The 21,937-nt window shown below is 49.4% G+C and overlaps 2 protein-coding genes across 9 annotated transcripts in view; one reads left to right on the forward strand and one right to left on the reverse strand.

Annotated features, from left to right (window-relative positions):
* ZMYM3 (zinc finger MYM-type containing 3) overlaps positions 1-3,351 on the reverse strand; it is a 39,211-nt gene extending 35,860 nt beyond the window's left edge. For 3 of the 5 annotated variants that reach the window (XM_064159686.1, XM_064159687.1, XM_064159682.1), the window contains exon 1: positions 1,579-3,351. The gene's annotated coding sequence lies outside the window, so the exon portion shown is untranslated. The remainder of the gene's footprint in view (positions 1-1,578) is intronic. The other 2 variants (XM_064159685.1, XM_064159684.1) reach the window with 1 other exon arrangement.
* On the forward strand, positions 3,350-17,494 carry NONO (non-POU domain containing octamer binding). Of its 4 annotated transcripts, none has more exons than XM_064159703.1 (11): positions 3,350-3,368; positions 3,917-4,046; positions 6,466-6,686; positions 7,688-7,989; positions 10,026-10,121; positions 11,104-11,300; positions 11,574-11,658; positions 12,772-12,874; positions 14,110-14,152; positions 14,762-14,871; positions 16,455-17,494. In XM_064159703.1, exons 2-11 carry the CDS (start codon positions 3,926-3,928, stop codon positions 16,590-16,592), a joined length of 1,416 nt encoding a protein of 471 aa, XP_064015773.1. In that variant the 5' UTR covers positions 3,350-3,368; positions 3,917-3,925; the 3' UTR covers positions 16,593-17,494. The 4 variants fall into 4 exon arrangements, with proteins under 4 accessions (XP_064015773.1, XP_064015772.1, XP_064015771.1 ...); XM_064159702.1 differs by lacking the exon at positions 3,350-3,368 and adding an exon at positions 3,536-3,608; XM_064159701.1 differs by lacking the exon at positions 3,350-3,368 and adding an exon at positions 3,570-3,652.
* Positions 17,495-21,937: the final 4,443 nt, after the last annotated feature.

Raw genomic sequence — 21,937 nt, forward strand, 5'->3', positions numbered from 1 at the left:
TGAGCTGCAAGTTGGGCACTGCCAGCAGCAGCTCCGTACGTGCTGATTATTCCTTTAGGAACGCTGAGCTGGCAATAACAGCAGTCATGCCCTTATCACCAGCTTAGATCTCAGGATAGGCAATGTTAGGTAAGAAAACGCAGGTTACAGAAGTTTTATTGGGGAATGCAGCAGCAGCAAGAGGGAAAGTAGGTACTGCCCTGAACAAGAACCATAGCTGAAGTACAGCAGGGACATGAGGAACACAAAAGCAGCAACTCATATCCTCATAAAAGACTCTAGGAACCATTCCCCAGCACTCAGCTGAGCATCCTAGCCCCTCCATCACCTGACAAAACCAATGTTCAGTGCTACCTCCTGTGCACACAAGCATATCTGAATGCCAGGGTCTTTTCTTCTGCCAGCCACACGGCACAGCCAGCTTCCACACCACAGTCAGCTCACCTTCTCACCCTCTCCCTCTGGGGTCAGTCCTGTCTCCACCTCTGCAAACAACATGGGAGGTACTCCCACTCTGCTGCTCACATGCAGCCCAGCCTTGGCAAACTGAGGCGCTACCTTCTCCAGTGGCAGCTTTGGCTTTATGGGGCTGCACCTTTCCCTTGCAGGGCCTGGTTCCTGAGTACAGCACATGGTGTTCACAGACAGACACGCACACTCCAGGCCTTGGGGACGCCTAAGCCCCGGCCCAGCACAGGCCCTACAACCAGCACAGCCATATTGGGGGAAAGGAAGACAGCACAATCGACCCTTCACAGGCCAGCAGCTGCATTTTCTGCAAGCTCCACAAACTTCATCACGGTGTGGTAACAACAGCATAAAGGCTGCATCCCTCAAAGCATCTGCCCAGAATGCAGAGAGATGCAACCTAAGGAAGGTGCTGGGGCAGAGCACAGGCTGCACATCAAACTGTGGGGCAGCTGGGTGCAGGATGAGGCCCTGGGCCACTTGCTGCCAGCCTGCAGCTCAGCCCCCGGCAGACATAAGCTCTGCTGATTGGGTTCTGAGGGACTGTGGCAGGTCTCCCTGCCTCAGCTATGAACCTCTGGGCCTAGCCTGTGCCCAGGCACCAACATAACAGGAGGCACAGTCGGCCCCCAGCACGAGGGTCAGGGCGCCCTCAAGAGTCTGATTCTCAAACTCGTGCACGGGAACTGGTGCCAGGCTGCCACCTCCCCACCATCTGGGGGGGGTACCAGAGGGCTGCTCCCGCCAGCAGCGCCGACGATCTCCAGAGAGGCGGAGTCCGCTCATCCACCCCCGACCAGGGGTCGCTGCCGCATTGGGTGCGGTCACTGGAACCCGCCCCCCGCCGGAGGGCGCCCCCAAGCGGCCGCAACAAGAAGTGGGGCCGAGTGGCGCGCGCCCCGCCCCTTGAAAGTGTGGCGGGCCCCGCCCCTCCCGGAGGGGTGCCTCCGCCCCGGGTTCGCGCCGCAGGCACTTCCCCGCCCCCACCCGCGGCACTGACCACCGGCACCTCACCAGCGGCCGCACGAGGTCGGTCCGCACCGAGTTGCCGCCACGACTGCGCCTTCCCAGCAGTCGCAGGGATGTGCCCGCGGCCGGCGCTGCTCGTACCTTGCTCCCCGGCGCTGCGCCGCCCGCTCTACTCAGAGACCGGATTCGGGTCGCGGCCCCTTTAAATGGAGGCGCCGCTCGGAGCTCTCAGCGCGCTGCAGCCCAAAGGGCGGCGGGGGCAGTGCTCCATTGGCTGTGCAGAGCGAGGGACGCTTTCCCATTGGCCGCGGCGGAGCCTGGGCTCGCGAGACTCGCTTGCAAGGGGCAGCCTCGAAAACGCGGATCGGAGTCCCGAGCCCGGGATCGGCGCACCAGCCCGGACTCAGTCGGGTGGCCAGAAAACCCGTAACGGATCAGAGTGGCGGAGCGGGACCGCGCGAACAGCAGCGCGGAGTCCGGCACGGGTAGCGACCGAAGCTTAGCGAGGCGCGGGGCGGGAGGCGCGCGTGGCTGGGGGGCGTGGGCAGGAACGGGGTGCCCCAGTCTTTGGTGATGACTGCGCGGCCACTCGCAAACTGCGGAGAGGATCATGCGGAGCTGGATTGCCACCCCAGTCCTCCCCTTCCCCCGCTCTTAACCCTCTCGCTGCCGCTCCAGAGAGCCCGGCCCGGCCGCGCCGCCACAGCCTCTACCTGCCCGCGAAGGGAGCCGCCCGGCCGGCTCCAGGCGCCACCGCCGCCTCCCTGGAGCTGGAGCGTCTCCCCCGGGCGGTGAATGACAGGGCGGGCGGAGCTTCCGTGGGGGCCTGGGACACTACACCGCCTCCGGGAGGGGCTGCCCCGCCCACTGCCCGCGCTCCGCCCGCAGTAACCCCGAATGTTCCCCCCAATCCTCACCGCGACACCCCTTCAGCAGAGCTCCCATCCCCCACCCGGGCCCCGCCCCACTCCGTGCTTCCCTGGCTCTTCTCCTCCAACTACGACAGACCCAACCCGGGCCACCCTCCCCCATCCTCAGCACGCCTATCTGCGACACCTTCCCGAAGGACACCAATTATCTAGGCGTGGGCTTAGCCGTGCCCTCCGACGCAGGACCTTTCAGCCAGGCCTGCCCCCGACCCCTCCGCGCCTATTGGGGCCCATGCTCTCTCCATCCCAGAGAACCATCACTTCCCCCTTGGCTGTCTCACTACTTGGAAGGGCTTCTCCATCCTTCCCCCGCCGGGAATCAGCCTCCTTGTTTGTTTCCCCTGGGGACCACTAAGGGTGGAGAAGCTGAGCGTGGGCTGGGCCCCGAGGAGACACCGGCGTGCGCAGTGCTGGGGCAGGGAGGAAGCCCAAGCGACTTCCCGCGCTTCAGGGAAGCAAAGGCAGGTTTATAGCCGTCGGGAGTGGACGGTTGAATGGCGGAGAACTGGCCGCGCTGCCGACTGCTTCTCTTTCCAGCAGGCTGCGAGATGCAGCGGGGGCTCCGCGGGGTGCGGAGCTGCGGGCACACGGCACTCCTCCCGGTTACGTGTGACGGGACACGGGAGATTTTATTGAAAGGCAGTGTAATCAAGCCTGCCGGAAGCAGTCACGACCCACACTCTGGTGCCGACCTTTCCCGTTCCCGTGGACGGCTCCTCCAGCTAAGCTGCCTGTCCTTCTGCAGCGGGACAGCACCGCGCCGACGGCGAGAGTTAGTGGGACGTCAGTATCTGCGACCGCAGGACGAAGGCTCTCTCGGGGCCGGACTGAGAAGGGAGTGGGCAGTACCAGGCACAGGCTAAGCGCGGCGCCGGCTTTCTCCGCCCTGGGCTCTTTAAAGGCAGGGAGCGGCCACTGCGCCTGCGCCTGCTGCTCGGCGCTCCGGCGGCTCGGGGGCTCCTTTGTCCCTTTCTCGCCTCTCACCCAAGCACTGTGCCCGCGGTACGGACTGCGGCGCGCGGGCAGGCTGCCGCCGAGGCGCAGCCAATCAGCTCCGCGCTAGTGCCTCTCGGAGCGCCTAGTCCCGCCCTACAGCGGCCGAGGTTGTGAGTGGCGGCGAATGTGGCCAGTGGTGGCGCGGCGCTGGGGGCCAGGAGGCCAATGAGAGTGCGGTCGGCGAGCGTGGGCTAGGCTGCGCGAGTTCCGGCCGTGCGCGCGCGCTCCTCTCTGGGCCGCTGCGGGGTGAGGAGGCCGCGGTTCGCTCCAGCGCCGGTGTTCGCCGCCAGGTGAAGGCGCAATAGTGGCGGTGTCGCAGCTCCGCTCCGCTTAATCGCGGGGCGCGCGTTCCCGGGCGGCCGCTGCCACTAGGGCCCTGTCGAGGCCCACTGCGGCCTGCGTGGTCCGCCCGGCCGCTGCACGCGGCTGCTTGGGTGTGCGGGCTCCAGTAAGGGGAGGCCGGGGACGTTGGGAGCTGCTCTGGGGCCGGAGGTCGCGGCCGGGAGCCGAGGCCGAGCTGTGGGCCGCGACTGACCGGGCATGTCTTTCTCTAGGTAGGGAAGATGCAGGGCAACAAGGGCTTTAACATGGAGAAGCAGAACCATACTCCGCGGAAACAGCACCAGCACCAGCAGCACCCACCGCCGTCCATCCCCGCGAACGGGCAACAGGCCAACAGCCAGAGTGAGTCCTGGGGCCGCCCGGCCCCGTTTTGGGTAGGCGTTGAGCAACTGCCCTCACTTAGTGGGTAACTTCGTGTTCCAGTTAGCGGCAGGCCTGTACGGGTGCAACAGGTCCTGCAGGAAACAAGCAGAGCTCGCTCTTTAAACTCGAAATGATGGAAACTCAGATCTGTAAGCAATCCACGACTTGTGTTTGCTGTCGGCCATCAGTAGTCAGGATTTCCCCTTGTTGCAGCCGGTGGCTGGAATTGCAGAGGGGCAGCTTTTTGCATTTTTTTTCACTCAGCGTACTTCAGATGCATGCTGGTCTCGAAGCTTTGACGGGGATTTGTTTTTAAGCTTCTTGTGTTCCCGAATCTGGACAGTGATGTAGAGTTTTCTTTGACTCAAATTCTCGAGAAGTGCTCTCTTAAAGATTTCTCTAAACCTTTACCTGTGCTTCTGTAATCCCTGCAAGTACGCGATGGCCTCTTTTCCACTGCTCCATTCCTTTTTTTCCCAGCTGTAACTGAGGGCTTCTCGACATAGGTTTACTGAAATACTAGGGAGATAAATTCGTAAAGATACAGGTGTATTAGGAACATTACTACAGCAGTCGGTAGACATCAGTTAAGACTAATGTTTTACACGTGAGGGACCAGGAAATAACCAATCCCACTTGATAAAATTTCAGCATCCAGGTATCAGCCGGCATCGATGATGGCTGTTGTTCTAATCTGGTGTGTTTCTGTGTTTGTTCTCGGTCAGTGTGCACTGTAGTGCTGGCACTAGGGATATAGAAAGGGTGCTTGTGAGCTGAAAAAGTGCACTTTAATGACTTCTGGGGCCTTAACTAATCTAACTTGTTGGCTTAGAAGCATGGCACCAAGGCATTGCTGTTAACATTTTCAGGGAAAGATCTGTTAAATGCTTTAGTTATATTTAATTATTTAATTTGAAGTTTGGGTACTTTGTTCAAAAGAAAAGTGTGCAGAAGTTACATCTGAACTGTGGTTTGTTCCTCTGTGTGGTTTTTCTGTCAAAGTTGTAGGTATACTGGGCAAGTGGAAAAAAATCTTCCTATTGTTATTAAATGACCCTGTCAAACAGGCTGCTTATCAGTTAATGAAAGATAATAGACCAGTCCATTTCCATTCTGCCTGAAGTCAATACAACACAACTGTGCTGTGGTATTCATACACAGATTGGCTTATAGTATGTGACCTTAATTCAGATTGCTTTGAGTGGAACTCAAGGTAGAACAGCGACAGTGGTATAACTGTGCTATAAGTCCCTCCTAGTGTGTTCACAGGTCTTGCAATTTATCCCCAGGTACCTCTGATAACAATGTGAAGAAGTTCATAAGACAAAATACTCCATTTATGCATCCTTGTTGTAGATACTCCAGAGTTTGGGAGGTTGTGTTTGTTTCCCGTGGAAGTGTGCTTGTAACAGAGTTGTCCTGGTATGGCATTTGTTGTCTTTGCACAAAAAGCTTTTCCGTGTTAGTTCCGTGCTCTGTAGACTGAATCAAGCCAATCAGTTTATTTCATGTGTGGTTGTGGGATGTGTCCTCTGCAAAACAAAGAAATTGCCTTCTGTGGCTTGCAGTTCTGTGTGAGGAAATGTATGTTCAAGAAAACAGGACACGGCAAGATCAAGTGATGATAAAGCCACCCCTGTCTGGCATAGAGCAGAGCTTCCAGGCGTAAGCTGGACTCTTGGCTGAATTAAAGGCTGCTATATGCTTGTGGAGATGCAAGAATGTTTCTACAACCTGTCCTGCTTGTTAGTGTTAATACAGCATTGCTTACTGACTGCAGCCTTTTCTAATGAACTTTTTAGTTTTTCTATGGTCTTGCCTGTATGACTGGTCTTTTCGGATGGGTTTGTTTTTTCCCCCCACTGTCTTCACTATTCCAGCCTTTTCTTCAGCTTGGAGCCCAAGACTCTAGAACCCAAATTTGGTCTCATAGAATGACAGTTAACTCAAATATTATCTGTCTAGGCAAAATTTCCTGTCGTTGACATAATAGTTGGGTTTTTTGAGTAAAGGTCGGGTTGCTGGCCGAACTGTGGCTTTTCTACAATTGTTGAGGTTGGGATAGCAAAGTATGTGACTGCAGCTGATTTGTTATGGGCCAGTCATCTTCAGCATATCTCCAAAACCTGAGTGAATTATTGGGTGTTATTTAAGGTTACAGTGTTATTTTCTCCAGCTCTAGAGAGTGTTCACTGGCACTGGTGATGACTGAGGCTCAGCTGTGTGCTTGCTTTTAAGAGCATGGGTCCATTCTGAAACAAAATCCCCTGGCTGATGTATAGAGATAGATGTCTGGAGAGGTTTGAGACCAAAATGAATGGGTGGTGTTACCTACATTGTCCTATGTCTGTGTGTTCACTGCGATGAAACCTAATAGAATTTATCCCCCCAACTGTAGAGCAGCTGTGTACCTTATTCCCCTCAGATGAAGGCCTGACTATTGACCTGAAGAATTTCCGAAAGCCTGGTGAAAAGACCTTCACCCAAAGAAGCCGTCTGTTTGTGGGAAATCTGCCCCCAGATATTACAGAGGAAGAGATGAGAAAGTTGTTTGAGAAATATGGCAAGGCAGGTGAAGTCTTCATACACAAAGACAAAGGCTTTGGCTTCATCAGACTGGTGAGTGAAGCTGCCTGTGGGGTGGTTTTGTGGCAGTGGTTTGTGCTGGAGGAGTATTGCCAGCTGAAAGTAGATGTTCAGCTATTTTGTTGATCAAGTCTACTGCTCGTTTTGGTAGCATAGGATATGGGTTCAGCTTCTACAGGTGATAGGTCTGGGGCTTGCTAAAAGAAACAATTTGAGTTCAGGCAGCTTGTGGCAGGATTTATGATGTGTCTGATAAAGTTGTTCTGAATTCAGCTGATGGACAACATGACTGTGGTGCTGTCATGCCTAAGAGACTGCCACATTGTGTGAGGCTGTGAAAAAGGCATCGCTGTCAGCATAGGTTATCCTGTAGCATTACTGAAGTGATCAATGAATCTAGGTTATCATATTGAATCATGGCTAAGAGGGAAGTAGCTACCAACACAGAGCAATGGCTTTCAGATTTACTGGCCTGTTTACCACATTTCTAAAAGCTCTGAGGTGGGTGGATGGAGTGCAGGGTTCCCACACTGAAGTCTGTGCACTTTGCTATAGTGCAGCAGCTTGATGGTGACTTAATTTAAGTGGAGAAGTATGAAACTTGCATAGTGCAACTTCTGTGCACTGTCATACAATCATTGTTTCCTTTTACAGTTACCAGACTTGGCTAACAGTTGAATCGTGATTCTTATTTTACCAAGTTTTTTTTTGTTTGTTTTTTTTAGTGGCATGCTTTGTAGCTTTAATAAAATTGTCTGGTAGATAATGATAATTTGTTTAGTTCATGCTGGCTGTTGGATTATCTTAGGTCTAATAGGTTGATTGATATTTTTTTTTAAATTATTTTTTCCCCTCCCAAACTCTGTCCATGCCCGTTCAAGGGATAGCTATGGTTTGCTGGGATGCTTTTGACCATGCTACAGGGCGGGTTATTTGTTCTCTGTGAAGTATGGAAATAAGCTTGTGACTGTTGTGACAGTGACTGGATGATTCTGTGCTGCGCTGAGGGTTTTAATAACTTTCTTTGTCTTCAGGAAACTCGCACTCTGGCGGAGATTGCAAAGGTGGAGCTAGACAACATGCCGCTACGTGGGAAGCAGCTAAGAGTGCGTTTTGCGTGCCACAGCGCATCGCTGACAGTTAGAAACCTGCCTCAGTTTGTGTCCAATGAGCTGCTGGAAGAAGCTTTTTCAGTGTTTGGCCAGGTGGAGAGGGCTGTGGTTATTGTCGATGACAGAGGACGATCCTCTGGGAAAGGCATCGTGGAGTTCTCAGGGAAGCCTGCTGCTAGGAAAGCTCTGGATAGATGTAGTGATGGATCTTTCCTGCTAACTACGTAAGTCTGGAGGGCAAGAAGTTCTCTGCTGGCATGCCTGTGGATTGATGGGTGGCATTGGCTTATAAGCAATGTTTCTTATCACCAGAGCAAGACAGACAAGATACAGGGTAGGAGGTGGTACATGATTTGCCTGGGGAGAAGTTTACTTGTCTTTATTGTAACAAGAGGGACTCTGTCCTGAAACTTGAGTCTGGAAACTTTTGTCTGGGAAGCCCCTAGAGAAACGCATAAAACTTCCCAGTAAGCTCTTTCTAAGAGAATGCCTTCTTAGGGCAAATAAAGCAGTCTTGAAGAAGCAGGGACCATCTACACGGTTTGTCAGAAATGAAGTGCAAGTGTAGTTAGTTGTGGACTCTGTGTCAGTTTAGAGGTGAGTCTCAGGATGGAACCCTATGCAGCAGCAGGCACTGCTGGGTGGGGTGTGGAGTCTGTCAGAGAAGCTAGTCACATAGCTTGGATCCTTTGGGTTTTTCACCACAGTAAACTCCGCTTGATAAGCAGTGTGGCCTCTTCTTACACCATTACATGTATTTGTCCAAGTAAATGGCTGATTCTAGATGTGTTCCACAGAGCAGGTCCTCCTGCTCTTATAGAAAGTTGATTTTGAACTCTTGGAAATAGAAAACACTGTATACCTTGTATGTGTGCAGCAAAAATTTTTGAATGGGATTTCCTGAAATTGAGGCTATCTTGGGAACTTGTGAAATATTGCAGACTTTGTTCTCACTTGTTCTTAGAGGCCTGCACATGGCACAGTTGTATGCAAGCACCTTCAGCTTCAGGAAGCACATGGTGGCTTGCTTGTTTGGTTGGCTTGGGAGTTTTTTGAGTGTATGTCTGCTTCTCTCTCTGAGACGGACCAGCACCGTGTGTAGTGCTCTGCAGGAGGATTGCTTTTGCTGGTTCAGAACTCTCTATCCTGAAGACCCATGAACACGAGTTTTCAAACATGATCATGCACAACTAGGTGTTACTAATGTGTGACTGAGAGCACCTGAGGGTGACATTCAGTCTCGTAGCTATCACGGTGTGTTGGATTCTGCGACCTGTATGTTCCTTATTTCTAGTTAGGGTTTAGTTCTGATTAAGTCTAGTTTGTCTTGTTCTAGCTCATGACAGTAACAGCTACGTTAACTGCTTGGAGTTGGCTCACATTGGACAATAAGAGTATTGGTGCTAAAGTGAGAAGCTACATTGTGGATGTAGCTGAGGAGAGAGATTTTAGCTTCTCGTTTCTTACCTTCCTGCTGGACTCTGGACACCAGTTGTTTTTCGGCTTAGTGTGATCATTTCTTGTCCATTTCCGTGGCTGTGGCATGTGGGATTGAGGAACTAATGAGCGGCTGTGATGCTGCTTTGCGCTGAGGATGAGCGCTGTCAGGGACGGAGTAGTTCAGAGGCTGGGGACACTTCTGTGAAATACTTTCTTTTGTATGCAGGACAGAAGCACAGAGATGTGGTGTCTTTGCTGTGAAGTACACCACTGGGTTTCTTGGAGGGGGAAATTCAGACAGGCCAGCAGGCTCTTGGAGAGCACTGCTACTTGGCAATAGTGGCATTTGGTGATCCTGCCAGGAGTGTGTTGCTGAGCGGTACAGCCAGCAGCCTCTGGCAAGGAGTGATGTAGTTACCCTGTAAGCAGCTATAAAAAGGTACATGAGGACTTGTGCAGCCTGTGGCTGGCAAGTAACAAAAGGGAGAAAAAGCAAGCTGAAGGGACAGCAAAGCCATTCTGATGAGTAAATTCTACTGGAGAACATCCGCTTCCAGTTGAGCTGTTAATTTGAATGACCAGCTGCAGGTATCCTGTCAGTACTGTACTGGTTTGTATTCAACAAGAATTTTTATGTTCAGTTCTAGAGAAAAAGAAAAAAGTGTTAAGAGTCATTTCCAGTTTTCCTTGGGTTGAGATCCCCAACTGCCTTGAATGACCTTGAGCAGTGCCAACAGCAGTATTTTTAAGTTCTCACACAGTCCTCTGCTGCAACTTTCTTTTTGAATTTTTTCTGAAGCATCTCATCTTTGCTTTACAGATTCCCTCGGCCTGTCACTGTGGAGCCCATGGATCAGTATGATGATGAAGAGGGACTACCAGAGAAACTAGTCATCAAAAACCAGCAATATCACAAGTATGTGCCTGCCATGCAATAGGAGATAAGACTACCTGTGGACTAGTACCCGAGTCTGGGCAGGGTGGCTCATCAGCATTACTAATGGTCCTCTTTTTTTTGTTTTTGTCAGTGTGACCTGACTCTGGAAAGATAAAGGGGCTGCCCAGAGAAGTTGTGGGTGCCCCCTCTCTGGAAGTGTTTGGAGCCAGGTTGTATGGGGCTTGAAGCAGCCTGATCTAGTGGAGGATATCTGCTTCTGTGGCAAGGAGATTGGAAGCAGATGGTCTTTAAGGTCCCTTCCAACCTAAACCATTATGTAGAAAGTCTGTAGAGGAAATGGATTTGAAGTCAGAGTGAAAACTTAAGGGATGATGGGAATAGCATTAGGAGATTGTAGAGCTATTTAGGGGTGAGGCCATGGTCTTTAAAGGATCTCCAGAGTCAGTAGGTATCATGTGAAGTGAGAATTAGTAAACCATGTGAACTCAGGGATTTTTTCAAGTCAGGAAGATGAGAGCTTGGGGGCTACATTGGCAGTAGTCCTGTGCTCCAGGTGTAGCAGAGATGCATAAAGAAAAGACACTTTTGATGAAACAAAAAATGTTTGTTTCTGGAGTGATCTGTCCACAAGATATGCATCAGAGCAAAGACTCGTTACTTCCAAGTGTTTTTACTCAGGATCTTTTGGTGTCTTACAACACCAGTGTCATTGCTTGTTGTGGAGTAGGACAAGAGGCTGTTTCCCTGTATAATTAATTCTGCAGGAGGATCCTGCCTAAGTTTCACCTTTCAATGAGGTGGTCCCCAAGGAGCAGACAAACTGGTATCTCAGCATAGCAATTTGTGAGAGAGTGGAGGACAAAGTGGTTCCTTGTTTGTTGCACTAAGAAATGTATTTCTGATTGTTAGGAGAATCTGCTGTGGTATTTACTGTGGAAGTGTGTTTTCTTGGCTCCCCCTTGCTTTGCTGAAGCATTGAGGAGCTGTCCCTTGCCTGTAGGGAGCGCGAGCAGCCACCTCGGTTTGCACAGCCTGGCAGCTTCGAGTATGAATATGCCATGCGCTGGAAGGCTCTCATAGAGATGGAGAAGCAGCAGCAGGAGCAAGTGGACCGCAACATCAAGGAGGCTCGAGAGAAGCTGGAGATGGAAATGGAGGCAGCTCGCCACGAGCACCAAGTGATGCTCATGCGGCAAGGTACCCATCACAGACAGGCGGTGTCAGGACATGACCCTTCGGCACCCGTGGCTGGGTAGCTTGGTAGACTGCCTAGGGCCCACTGCAGGCAATTTGTAGTGTAGCTGCTTGACCTGTAACCAGGCATGGTGGTGGCAAAGGAATGGAGAGATTGTTGCAGCAGTGTTAGAGACTCTTGCCTCATTCTTGTGAGCTGTTCTTCTAGCACAGTGATTGTCAAGAAGCGATATGGGAGAGGAGTTTGACTGGGGTTTTTGCTGTCCTCTTTTACAGATTTAATGAGGCGCCAGGAAGAGCTCAGGAGAATGGAGGAGTTGCATAATCAAGAAGTACAAAAACGTAAACAGTTGGAACTCAGGTAAGGGGCCAGGTTCTGAAACGCCATGAATCCATAATGCTGTGAAATGGGACATTCCTTCCCTGAACCTCATTGCTGATTGTGACAGTTTAACTACTGCTTAAAGTGTGGCTATTGTTGTGGACCTTTTTGTTCACAGACCATAGAGCTGGTTTCCCATGGGAGAGTTAAGAGTCCCTTCCAACAAATAGTATTTGTTTTTTTTACAGTTTGGTGTCTCAATTTAGCTCCTTGATTGAAGCAGATAGAAAAAATCAGAATCTGCAGTGATTCTGTGGCTGCAGGTTGCTGCAGGTTGGGGAACTCCAATCTAGCATCTCTTTTCATTTGAGTGATAACTTAGTCTCAGAAATTTCCATTTCCATATCAGCTTTTCCTTCCAGCATCATTTTGAGAAGCTCCAGGAAGTTCTTGAGGCTACTTCTGTCAAAGAAGGGACTTGAGAACTGTTTGGCTTGTGTGCATTATATTACATGTATTTGGAGCTGCTGTGTACATAGAATCATACAGGATTTAGATTGGAAAAGACCTTGAAGAGCGTTGAGTCCAACCATAAAGCTAACACTGCCAAGGCCACCACTAAATCATGTACCTAAGTACCACATCTACTTTTAAATCCCTTTAAGGAATGTGACTGAAGTACTTAGCAGCCTGTTCTGATACTTGATAATGCCAGTGAAGATTTTTTTCTTAATATCCAACCTAAACCTGCTCTGGCACAATTTGAGGCTGTTTCCTCTTGTTCTGTCACTTACTAGTTGGGAAAAGAGACATCTACCACATTAGTCTCCTTTCAGGTATAGAGAGATAAGCTCTCCCTCAGTCTATTTTTTTAACAGACTGAACAACCCGAGTTTCTTCAGCCACTCCTTTTGAGACGAAACCATGGCTATGCTCATGCTGGGTTTGATAATGAGCTCCTTAAGAGTGAAACTGTTGGAAGTGTCCTTGTATGCAGGGAGTGTTCCTGTTGGCACCATGAGGTACCTCACTGTATACAGCCTCAGCAAAACGATCTTGAAGCTGTAGGCTTCCAAACAGAGCCATTAGGCAGCACTGTGACGTGGATGGTCATTGAATGTTGTGTTGAGCATCCTTGGACCTTTTTTGCAGGCAGGAGGAAGAACGCAGGCGCCGTGAGGAGGAGATGAGGAGACAGCAAGAAGAGATGATGAGGCGCCAGCAGGAAGGCTTCAAAGGGAACTTTGCTGATGCGGTATGGGTGTTGTTCCCTTGCCTTACACCTGCACACTCACAGCAGACTTTTGCCCTTCCACAGCATGGGGCTTTCTCTGAATGCTTAACATGGTGGCTCAGGAACTGCATATTTAGTGCATTCTGTCTTAAATTATTGACTCCCTCTGATTTTGAGTTTGGAAAACATAAACACTCCAGTTCCCGTCCCAGTGCTGTTGTTGTAGGACTCTGACTGGTGCCTTGCTGTGCAGAAGGATGTATCCCAACTCATTTTATACTTGCAGTGCCAAAGATGTGCTGTCCTGAAGTACTGCTGCAGAACCCTGTTATGGTCATATGCCCAGCCATATCCCTAGCCTACAATCTTGTCTTAGTTGTGCTTAAAAGAAATTATCCTAACTTGAGGCACTGCTGCAGGCATGATAATTGCTTGTGCTTGACAGTTAGCTGGCCAGGTATTCTGTTGTCGTGTAAAGCAGTGGTAACCTGGCTTTTTAACAGCAGCATCTTTGTGAAGAGCTATATTACAACTCATTTCCAGTCCCAGCAGCTTGACGTTGTGAAAGCAGCTGTAGTGCTGCCGAGGTGGTGTAAGTGGCAAGTGCTTATATGTCCTAGTGAAAAATTGACCCTAAGCACAATAGGTGAGTGCGTGGCAAAGCAGGAGAGGCAAGCTGCTGCCACCAACCCAGATGTGTGTGTATTGTCCTGCACGGCCCAGCTCCCTGTGGCTTTGAGCAGTAGTGCCTGCACATGATAGTGACACTGAGCCTACAGCTGAAATGAAGCTGCTCTTCAGTTCCCACCGTGGAAAAGGTAGAACCCTCCCTGAAGTGAGGAGGTGGCTTTGCAGTGAGGGGGGATCTGTGGTGTGTCACCCATGCTCAGTAAAAGAAGTGGAACTCACTAACTGCTATTTGAATGCAAGTGGCCTCTTCATGTAAGTTTGCATTCTTTTCAAGAGAAAAAAAATCTTAGCTGTGCCAGGGAAATAGCAAAACTAATTCTATCTTGTCAATGCTGCTCAGCAGAGCTTCCATCCAGACTTGGAACATCTATTTATGCTGCTGTTTGCTAAAGAGTGCAGGTGGATATTTCACCATGTTTGTTCAGCAGTTACTGGGTGAAGGTGGCTCAGATCTTTTGAAATCTAGTCTTAAGAATTAGTTTTCTACACAGTTTTCAGTAGCAAAACCCCAGAACTCACTGAATTTACACAATGGCATTTTTTTAAATGAGTGCCTGTCTTTCCAGAGGGAGCCTCCAGACATGCGGATGGGGCAGATGGGTATGGGAGGTAAGAGTGCCCCGTGGCTATCTTTTTTTAACTATGCATGTTCCTTTTCTCCTTTAGAAATAATTGATGTGTTTTGAGAAGCCTTACTTTATTGGATTCTGAGTCAGTGACTTCCCACTTGAGTGACAGGAAGTGTTCATGTGACTGGAAACATACCAGGATGTGGGTGGGAAGCAGCCCTGTGCATTTGTGAAACACTTGGGCCAGTAAGCAAAAGGCTTGACTGAAGAATGAAGATCTAGTTGCTCTCAGCCCCACAGGGTGCCACAGAAGTTTGTACTGGTACAGAAACTCCTGGAGCATGTGTTAGACTTTGAGCCCCTGAGATCATCTTAATGATGCATTTCTGTATCCTGACAACATGATGTACAGTTTCAGACCACACAAGGGCATGTATAAAGGCCTTGTGGGCTTAACAGTTACTGAAGGTCTGCTGTACTTCCAGGCAACACTCAAATGCAAGCAGTCTGTCTTGTCCTAGTAGCAGAAAGCTACTCTGTCCCTAGATACAACTGCAGGGAGCTTACTTGGTGTCCTGTAGCTCTAGAACCATGAGTAGATCCCAGTCACTGCCTCTTGCCAGGACTGTTCTTTGGTTTTCTTTTCCAGGTACTATTGGCATGAACAATAGAGGAGCCATGGGTGCTGCCAGTGTCCCAGCTGCTGCACCTCCTGCGACTGGTCCTGGAGCCATGATACCTGATGGAGCCATAGGAATGGTAATGAATCTCCACCACCATTTTGTGCACACCTTTTAAAGGCAGATTATGTTGTTTTGGTTAAGCACTGTGCCATTTGTGTACCTAAAGTTGCTTAACTGGTGCTGAAATCTTCAGGAGCTACTCTTGCCTTGATAGTAGCTGATCATTGTCAGGTGATTGAGCCAAGACTAGTAACTGCTTCACTTTCAAGATCACTAGTGCTAACACCTTTTGTTAGGAAGGCCGTAGCAAAGACAGGTGATCATTTTTGCGACAACGTCACTGGAGGCACTCAGTTGAGTTAGAGTGTCTTGAGAGTAGATTCTTAAAAGCATAAAGCCAAGCTTTCAGGAATGTTCTGTCACAGACTTTCAAACCAGTTATCTTCTGTACTAACAGATTAGTAAAATTGTCTTACTAATTTTAGTGAGACAGTAGTATGGTGAAATGAGTTCAGCTAATTTGCTTAGGAGGTAAAGAGCAAATAGTCAGCGGAAGTTGTGCTTATTTGTTTGCTTTCTTAGATTTTTTTATGTTTAATTTTGTTTGAAACTTTTCCATAGAGCTTTACAACAGTGGCTTCTGTGGTATCTGTTATTCCTCTGTCTTACAGAGGATTGATCCGCTCACAGTGTCAGCACTTCCAGTCAGTAGCAGAAAGAGCAGCATAGTCAAGTGTGTCCTTTAGCAGATTATAGCAACTAGTAAACATTTTTCTTGCAAACCTTCCTACTTGATCTTTCATGCTGCATCACAGATTTGGTTTTCATAAAAAGGAGCTGTATTTGGCTACAAGCTTTTGCGCCAGATTGGCAAGCAGAGGGGAGCTGCTGAGGTGAAGGGAATGTGTACTACACAAGTGAAGGGGAAGATGAAGGGAGGAAAGGAAATGGAGGGGAGTCCAAGGCAGTATGATACTGTTCAGACCACAAAGGAATCTGCTGTTTCTGTAATGGCCAGAAATATGGATAGTCCTCTTGGAAACTACCCTGGCCATATGTGGGGATTTAGAAACTACTGGGCCCACATTCTAGCTCCTTACTCGGGTACATTGCATGTTTGGAGTGGTTCTGGTGCATTTTTCTGTGTCCTACAAGAAAAATTGATGATTACATAGAGTTTTTCCTCTATGGATGTCATGGCTAAGAAGGAGGAGAGCTTAGAGAGTGGAAATGACAGGATCTGATCAGGGTGCAGGACCAGCATTGCAGGCTGGTCTTGGAGTTGAAGCATTCTGTGCTGGTGTGCCGCAATGCTGTCCTGTCAGTGCACTGCTCCTCCTTCACCTTCAGTTTGGCGGGAGGAATGTGGTAGAAGTGGGAAGTGCTTCTTCCCAGGCTGCATTACTCTCATGCTCCACAGCAGGCACCAGACTGTGAGGCTGTGCAAACTCTTCTAGTATGATTGCCTAAAAGATACCTGTGGTCCTGGCAGTCCAGATCTGGGGCTTTAGGGATGTTTTTGGTGGGTTGGAAGTTTGTGGCAAGGTCAACTGGAATTGCGGAATCCCAGTAGAATTTTTTATTAACTCAGCTGGCTTTTAAGTGCACTTTGTTTCTTGTTTTTCTTCCTGCCTTTCCTGCTTTTATCCTCACTACAAGACTCCTCCACCACCAGCAGATCGCTTTGGACAGAGCAGCGCAATGGAAGGCCTTGGAGCCATGGGAGGCAACCCCCCTGCCTTCAACAGAGGAAACCCAGGGGGGGACTTTGGCCCTAATAAGCGTCGCAGATACTAATAGGATTAAGCTATCCCCTGCACGCACCCCAAAGAGGGAAGTATCTTGGCAGGCCACACAGGGCTCAGCTTGGGGAGGGGGAGATACTAAAAATAATTAATCAGGGCTTATTTTGATAAAGCCACTCTGGGACAAGGGGAGTGCAGTTGGACTGGTAAGGGGGTTAGAAAATTTCTTGTGGTGCATTCCTGTAATTTCAATGTGAAAACAGATTCTGAGAGGCTGTTGTGTTGGCTAAGTAACACTGAAATCTGGTGAGGGCCCTGATGCCGTGACTGCCAGGTTTCCTGTTTGCAGCCAGAGTCCTGAGGCTTAGTTAGATAAACTTGCAGTATGTTTTGGATTTGTTAGTGTAGAGGATTTTGCTTAAGAGCACAGGGAAGTCTCTGGAGAACTAGGGCAGCATCTGGGTACTTGGCAGCTCCCGTGGTCCCCTGTAATTTACATAGTCCCAAATGATCCATCACGTAGTGAACTGGGGGAGATTTTATGTTGTGGGTTTTTTTTATTACTATTATTCTCCTAACTTGTAGTTACTCTTTTTATCTGGACCAGCTCTTCCTTTCAAATAGTTGACTGTCAGGGGCAGCCTGTGCAGGCTGTGAGGCTCTTGTTTGGATGGGGTTTTTGATAACGTGTTGTATCGCTGTTTATTTTTACTCGTAGTAAAGTACAATCTATTGGACGAAGATTCTGTATCTCATGATTTAACTGAAGATTTAACTGAAAAAAAAAAAGTTTGTATAATCCTAACCTTGCCTGTCTTTTGTGTAGCAGTACTACAGGATTTTTTCATTTAGTGTAAACTGTTTGAACACAAGCTGTAATTGTCCCACTAACAAGTCTGAGTTTGAGGAATGTTCCAGGAATGCATTATTAAAGTGGATTTTAAGCTTTTTTTATTTGGTGTGTTGTCTCTTCTGTGTTTTGAATGAAAATGTGTACATATGGAGTGGAGGAAATCAAGCTGAAGAGTAACACAAAAATTTGCTCTTGTCCATTCTTTGTTCTCTCTGAGAAAGAGAGCTCTCACAGATTGCATCAGATTGGAAGGGACCCTCCAAGGGCATCTTCTCCAGCCCCCTGCAGGCAGCAGGGACACCTCCAGCTAGAGCAGGCCGCACAGTACACAGCAAGGCCGAGCTTGAATGGCTCCAGGGAAGGGGCCTCAAGCACAGCCCTGGGCAGCCTGTGCCAGTGTCTCACTACCCTCACTATGCAGAACTTCCTCCTGATGCCCAATCTAACTCTGCTCTGCTCTACTTTGAAACCATTGCCCTTGACCTATCCCCCACAGGCCCTTCTGAACAGTCACTTTCCAGCCTTCTTATAGGTCCCCTGTGGATAGTGAAATGCAGCTCTATGGTCTCCCTGAAGCCTTCTCCAGGCTGAACAGCCTCAACTCTTGCCGCTTTTGTTTCCCCACGTTTGAAAGTAGCAGCGCTGGTCACTGGCTTGTCAAGGTGACACAGCATTTAATGGTGGTTGTCAGGGGTTGTAACTTTCCTGTAGGTGCAGTATGAAGAGTTTGATGTTTTTCACCTGACACATTTGCTATAATAGGTAAATAATGCAATATCCCCAATTGGCAAGAATGATGATTAGCTTTTCTGTTGCCCCATGGAGAAGATGAATCTCTTCTTGGGGCTTGTGTCTGGACCATGGCTGGCAGATGGGCACTGATCTTTGCTAAGCAGGTCATTTCATTTCAAGGGAGAAGCAGATGAAGATGCAGCCAAGGGTCTGTGTTGTCTGTCTTCTGTGCTGTGAATGCTAGAAGCAACCATTCTCACTTGCTCTGAGGGGTATAGAAAACCTGTGGCTGAGGTTCTAGTAAGGAAATCATAAAGCAAACTACTGCTATGGTTTTCAGTGGTGTGCAGCGGGAGGAAATGGCACCATGGTCTGCTTGCAGTGCAGAAACATTTAGGGTTGAACACAGGAGGAAGGCTGTCTTGCTCCAGAGCACTTCTGGATGCTGGATTCTGCTGAAGCACTTTGGGGTTTGCACTGCTTGGGTGGGGTGAGTGCAGCTCTGGAGACTTGGCACAAGGTGTGAGGTGGCAGCCAGGGTGCAGAAGGGAATGCTTGCTTCTGTGTGGTGGGCTAGTTTACACTGCTCCTGCTCAAGAACAAACACAGTAAGTTAGGTTTGAGTATCATTTGGTCCTTTTTCCTACCTTCTTCATATTCTAGTTAAACATCAAAGCAAGCAAGATTTACTTTAAATCCTCTGCCAACCCATTCCTTCCAAGCTCTTTCAAAGGTGTGGGTCACAACTGCCCCTGCTTGGCCAGCTCCTGTGGTGACTTCTGCCTTACTTGCAGCCCCGCTCCGGAAGCAGGCTGGACTCAGCAATGCAGCCGGGTAGGCACAACTCCAACAGGCAGAAGAGCAGATGCTGTGTGAGTCCGGCATGCTCTATGCCATCACCTAAACATTGTCTTGTCTAATTAATCATTCTTAAAGCAGCAGCTGTAGCAGGGCTTGTGGTGGCTGGCCAAGTGGTTTCCCTGGACCTACTCTCTGTTTAACTGTGGGTGTCTTGTGTCTAGGTCTCTCATCCTCCCTGGAAAGCTTCCCCTTGAGCCAGGAGCAGTGGACACCCCAGCTGACTGTATGTCGCTGTCCTGTGTCCCAGCAGGTTTACTGACTTTTGAGCCACCTCGTTCCCTGTGGACATTCGCAGCAGTGTAGCAAAGATGAGAGTGCAGAGCAGCGCTGCTGCATGTTCTTGACTGCCTGCTGCTGCTCTTTTGGTGATGAGGGGGCTCTGCTCAACTGTGGCTTCCCTTGGCTACCGCTGGTCCCTCTGGGATGAGGTCAGCCACAGTGTCCTCTTGGTGTTTCCTCTGAATCATGTGAGTTAACCTGAACTCCAGCTTCTGGGATGATATGGATGGTGACAGCTGCATCCTTGCTTCTTTCTGTCTGCAGACAGCTTCTGCAAAGGACAAGGAGATCTGAAACCATATAGCACTTCTCAACCCCTGGGACCAAAATTCTCCTCTCTATCACAGAGCTCTGCCCAGTTTCCCAGGTCCCAGATAATCCCTCCAGCTGAAGCAGAAGTTCTGAATGGCAGCAGTGGGTGTTTGTTTTTTACCCAGCTTTGGAGTCATTCAGTCATTTATTAAGTCCTGAGAGACTGAAGTCCTTCAAGAGAGATATCAGCTTGAAGCCAAGTGCTTCATGTAGGTGTGACAGCTCCCCAATGCCCTCATGTTTTCTTCCTTGTGGGAACCCAGGGATTAGCTAACAGCCCTCATGTCTGTGTGGGGCCCCGCAGCGTGATAAATAGCTACTGGCTCTGCGGATCTTAGCCCCTGGTCCCCTCTGTGGCTATGGTCACCTCCTCACATTCCAGTCTATCGGTTTGTCATTTTGGTTCTCCGTGCTGCGAGCGGCTGGCCCGGGATCGACGTCAGCATCGCCCGAGACACTCAGCAAAACCCACAGATGGTTCCCGTCAGTGGTCGTGGACAATTGCCTCTAAGAGACTACAGAGAACCGAGGGGTCAGCAGCCCCTGTGCCGCCCTTTCTTCTCTCCACCGCTTTAAAGGGAAAAGTGTACTGAGGAAACCCGGTAGGGGCTCCAGGAGTGACCGAGAGCGTGCAGGCGACGACTCCGGACGTGTAAGTAGCCAGCTGGTGAGTGTGAATTAGCTGCAGCTTCCCTCACTTCCAAGGGAAAGTTGGTCGGATCCTGCAGCATTTCGGGGGAGGTTCTTTTTTCTTTTCACACACACAAGATGGGCTCAGGATTTTCTAAAGAGCAAAAGCTGCTTCAACGATTTTTAAAACAAATGCTAACAACAGCTAAATGTGTTACAAGAGAGGAACAACTACACAAACTATGGCATTACATCTGGGGAAATCGCACACGGGTCCCCGCAGAAGGGAGTTTTGATTTGGCATTATGGTGGAAAATTGGGCAGGACATAGCAGTAAAAAAGGAGAAGGGATTTGCAGTTCCTGTTTCCGTTATATTTTCATGGCGGTTGGTTTGTCTAGCAATACAACCTTCCACGGCAGAAATATAGTAGATCCTATAGTAATGTTGTCTAACATCGGAAACCGACGGTTCCCTCTGCTCCCTCAGCCGAAACGGAGCTGGGATCGAAAGAGTGCAAACAGCAGCTTGGAATCAATCAGTTACCCTCCCCCCTCCCTTCCGCGACGGCTCAGGAGAGCTTCAACATCTGCCCGCCACTCCTCCCTCTTCGCAGCTTGTATCTTCTTGTTTCCCTTTTCTCCCCCGCGCCGGAGGCATCTGAGGGACAAAGTCAGGGCCTTGCAGTCAATTTGCAATCATGCTTTAAGCAAGCATCGAGCAAGGAGGATCCTGCAGCATTGTCAAAAGTTACGGCAGACAACAAACCACGGCATGAGCCTCTCCCTTATTCACCCTTTCAGGAGTTAGGAAAAAACCTTTCAGGAGAATAGGGTTCAACGTTCATATACACAGGGAGTCTCGGGTGGGTATGAATTCCTCCCGTGTGATCAGATAGAGCTTCTAACACCAGCACAGGACACTGTGGAGAACTGAGTATGGAGAGTTTTGAGTTGAGCCAGTCAGAGAGAATTTGAACTATCAGATCCTGGTAACTTAATGAGATGCTTGCTGCTGAAGTGCAATATTCACAAGCGATAGCAGGCGGAACAGCAGACCACGAGTGGAGAGAAGCAGCCAGCACCCGCCCCGAACGCGATTCGGTACAGCTACGTTGTAACAACGCAAAAAAAAAGGCTCTGGAAGAGAGCTTCGGTGTGTGCCACACGCCGAGTGTTTTGACAATCAGCAGTCCCAGCCGCGCACACTTTTTTCCTGTGTCGCTTTCCAGAGCACTTTCTCCCTCTGCAGCCATTTTTGCCCCTGGTTCCGGCCGGTCCTTCCCCCCCCCAGGCACTTCCCCCCTCCTTCCCGCCCTCCTCCTCAGCTTACACAGCGGCCCCTACGGGAAGGAATGGCTCCGCACTTCCCGCTGAGCTAAGGTGTCCGCATTCGCTATGTCCCATTCTAGCATCGTTCCTCAGCATTAGTTTTTGATTGTTTCAGATCTTAAAAACTTGCCTTTTTATAAATATATAGCTGGGTATTTTCAGAAACAAGCGGGACAGATACGGGTAAATAAACTAAGGTACTTTGCTGTGGCCAATCTGATTGGCTATTTTCAGCGAAGGAAAAAAATCTGAGAAAAGTAACAGAGAATAAAAATACTGTACTATGGAGAGTGCAGTTGGATAGTTCTGGAAAATAGACAGCTAAACAACGACAAAAATCTCTCGATACAGAAAAAAAGCAACAAAAAGTAAAAGCTAAACCCCAAATCATAGGAATAAT

This window comes from Pogoniulus pusillus, chromosome 19 (assembly GCF_015220805.1).
Source record: "Pogoniulus pusillus isolate bPogPus1 chromosome 19, bPogPus1.pri, whole genome shotgun sequence".
Lineage (NCBI taxonomy): Eukaryota > Metazoa > Chordata > Aves > Piciformes > Lybiidae > Pogoniulus > Pogoniulus pusillus.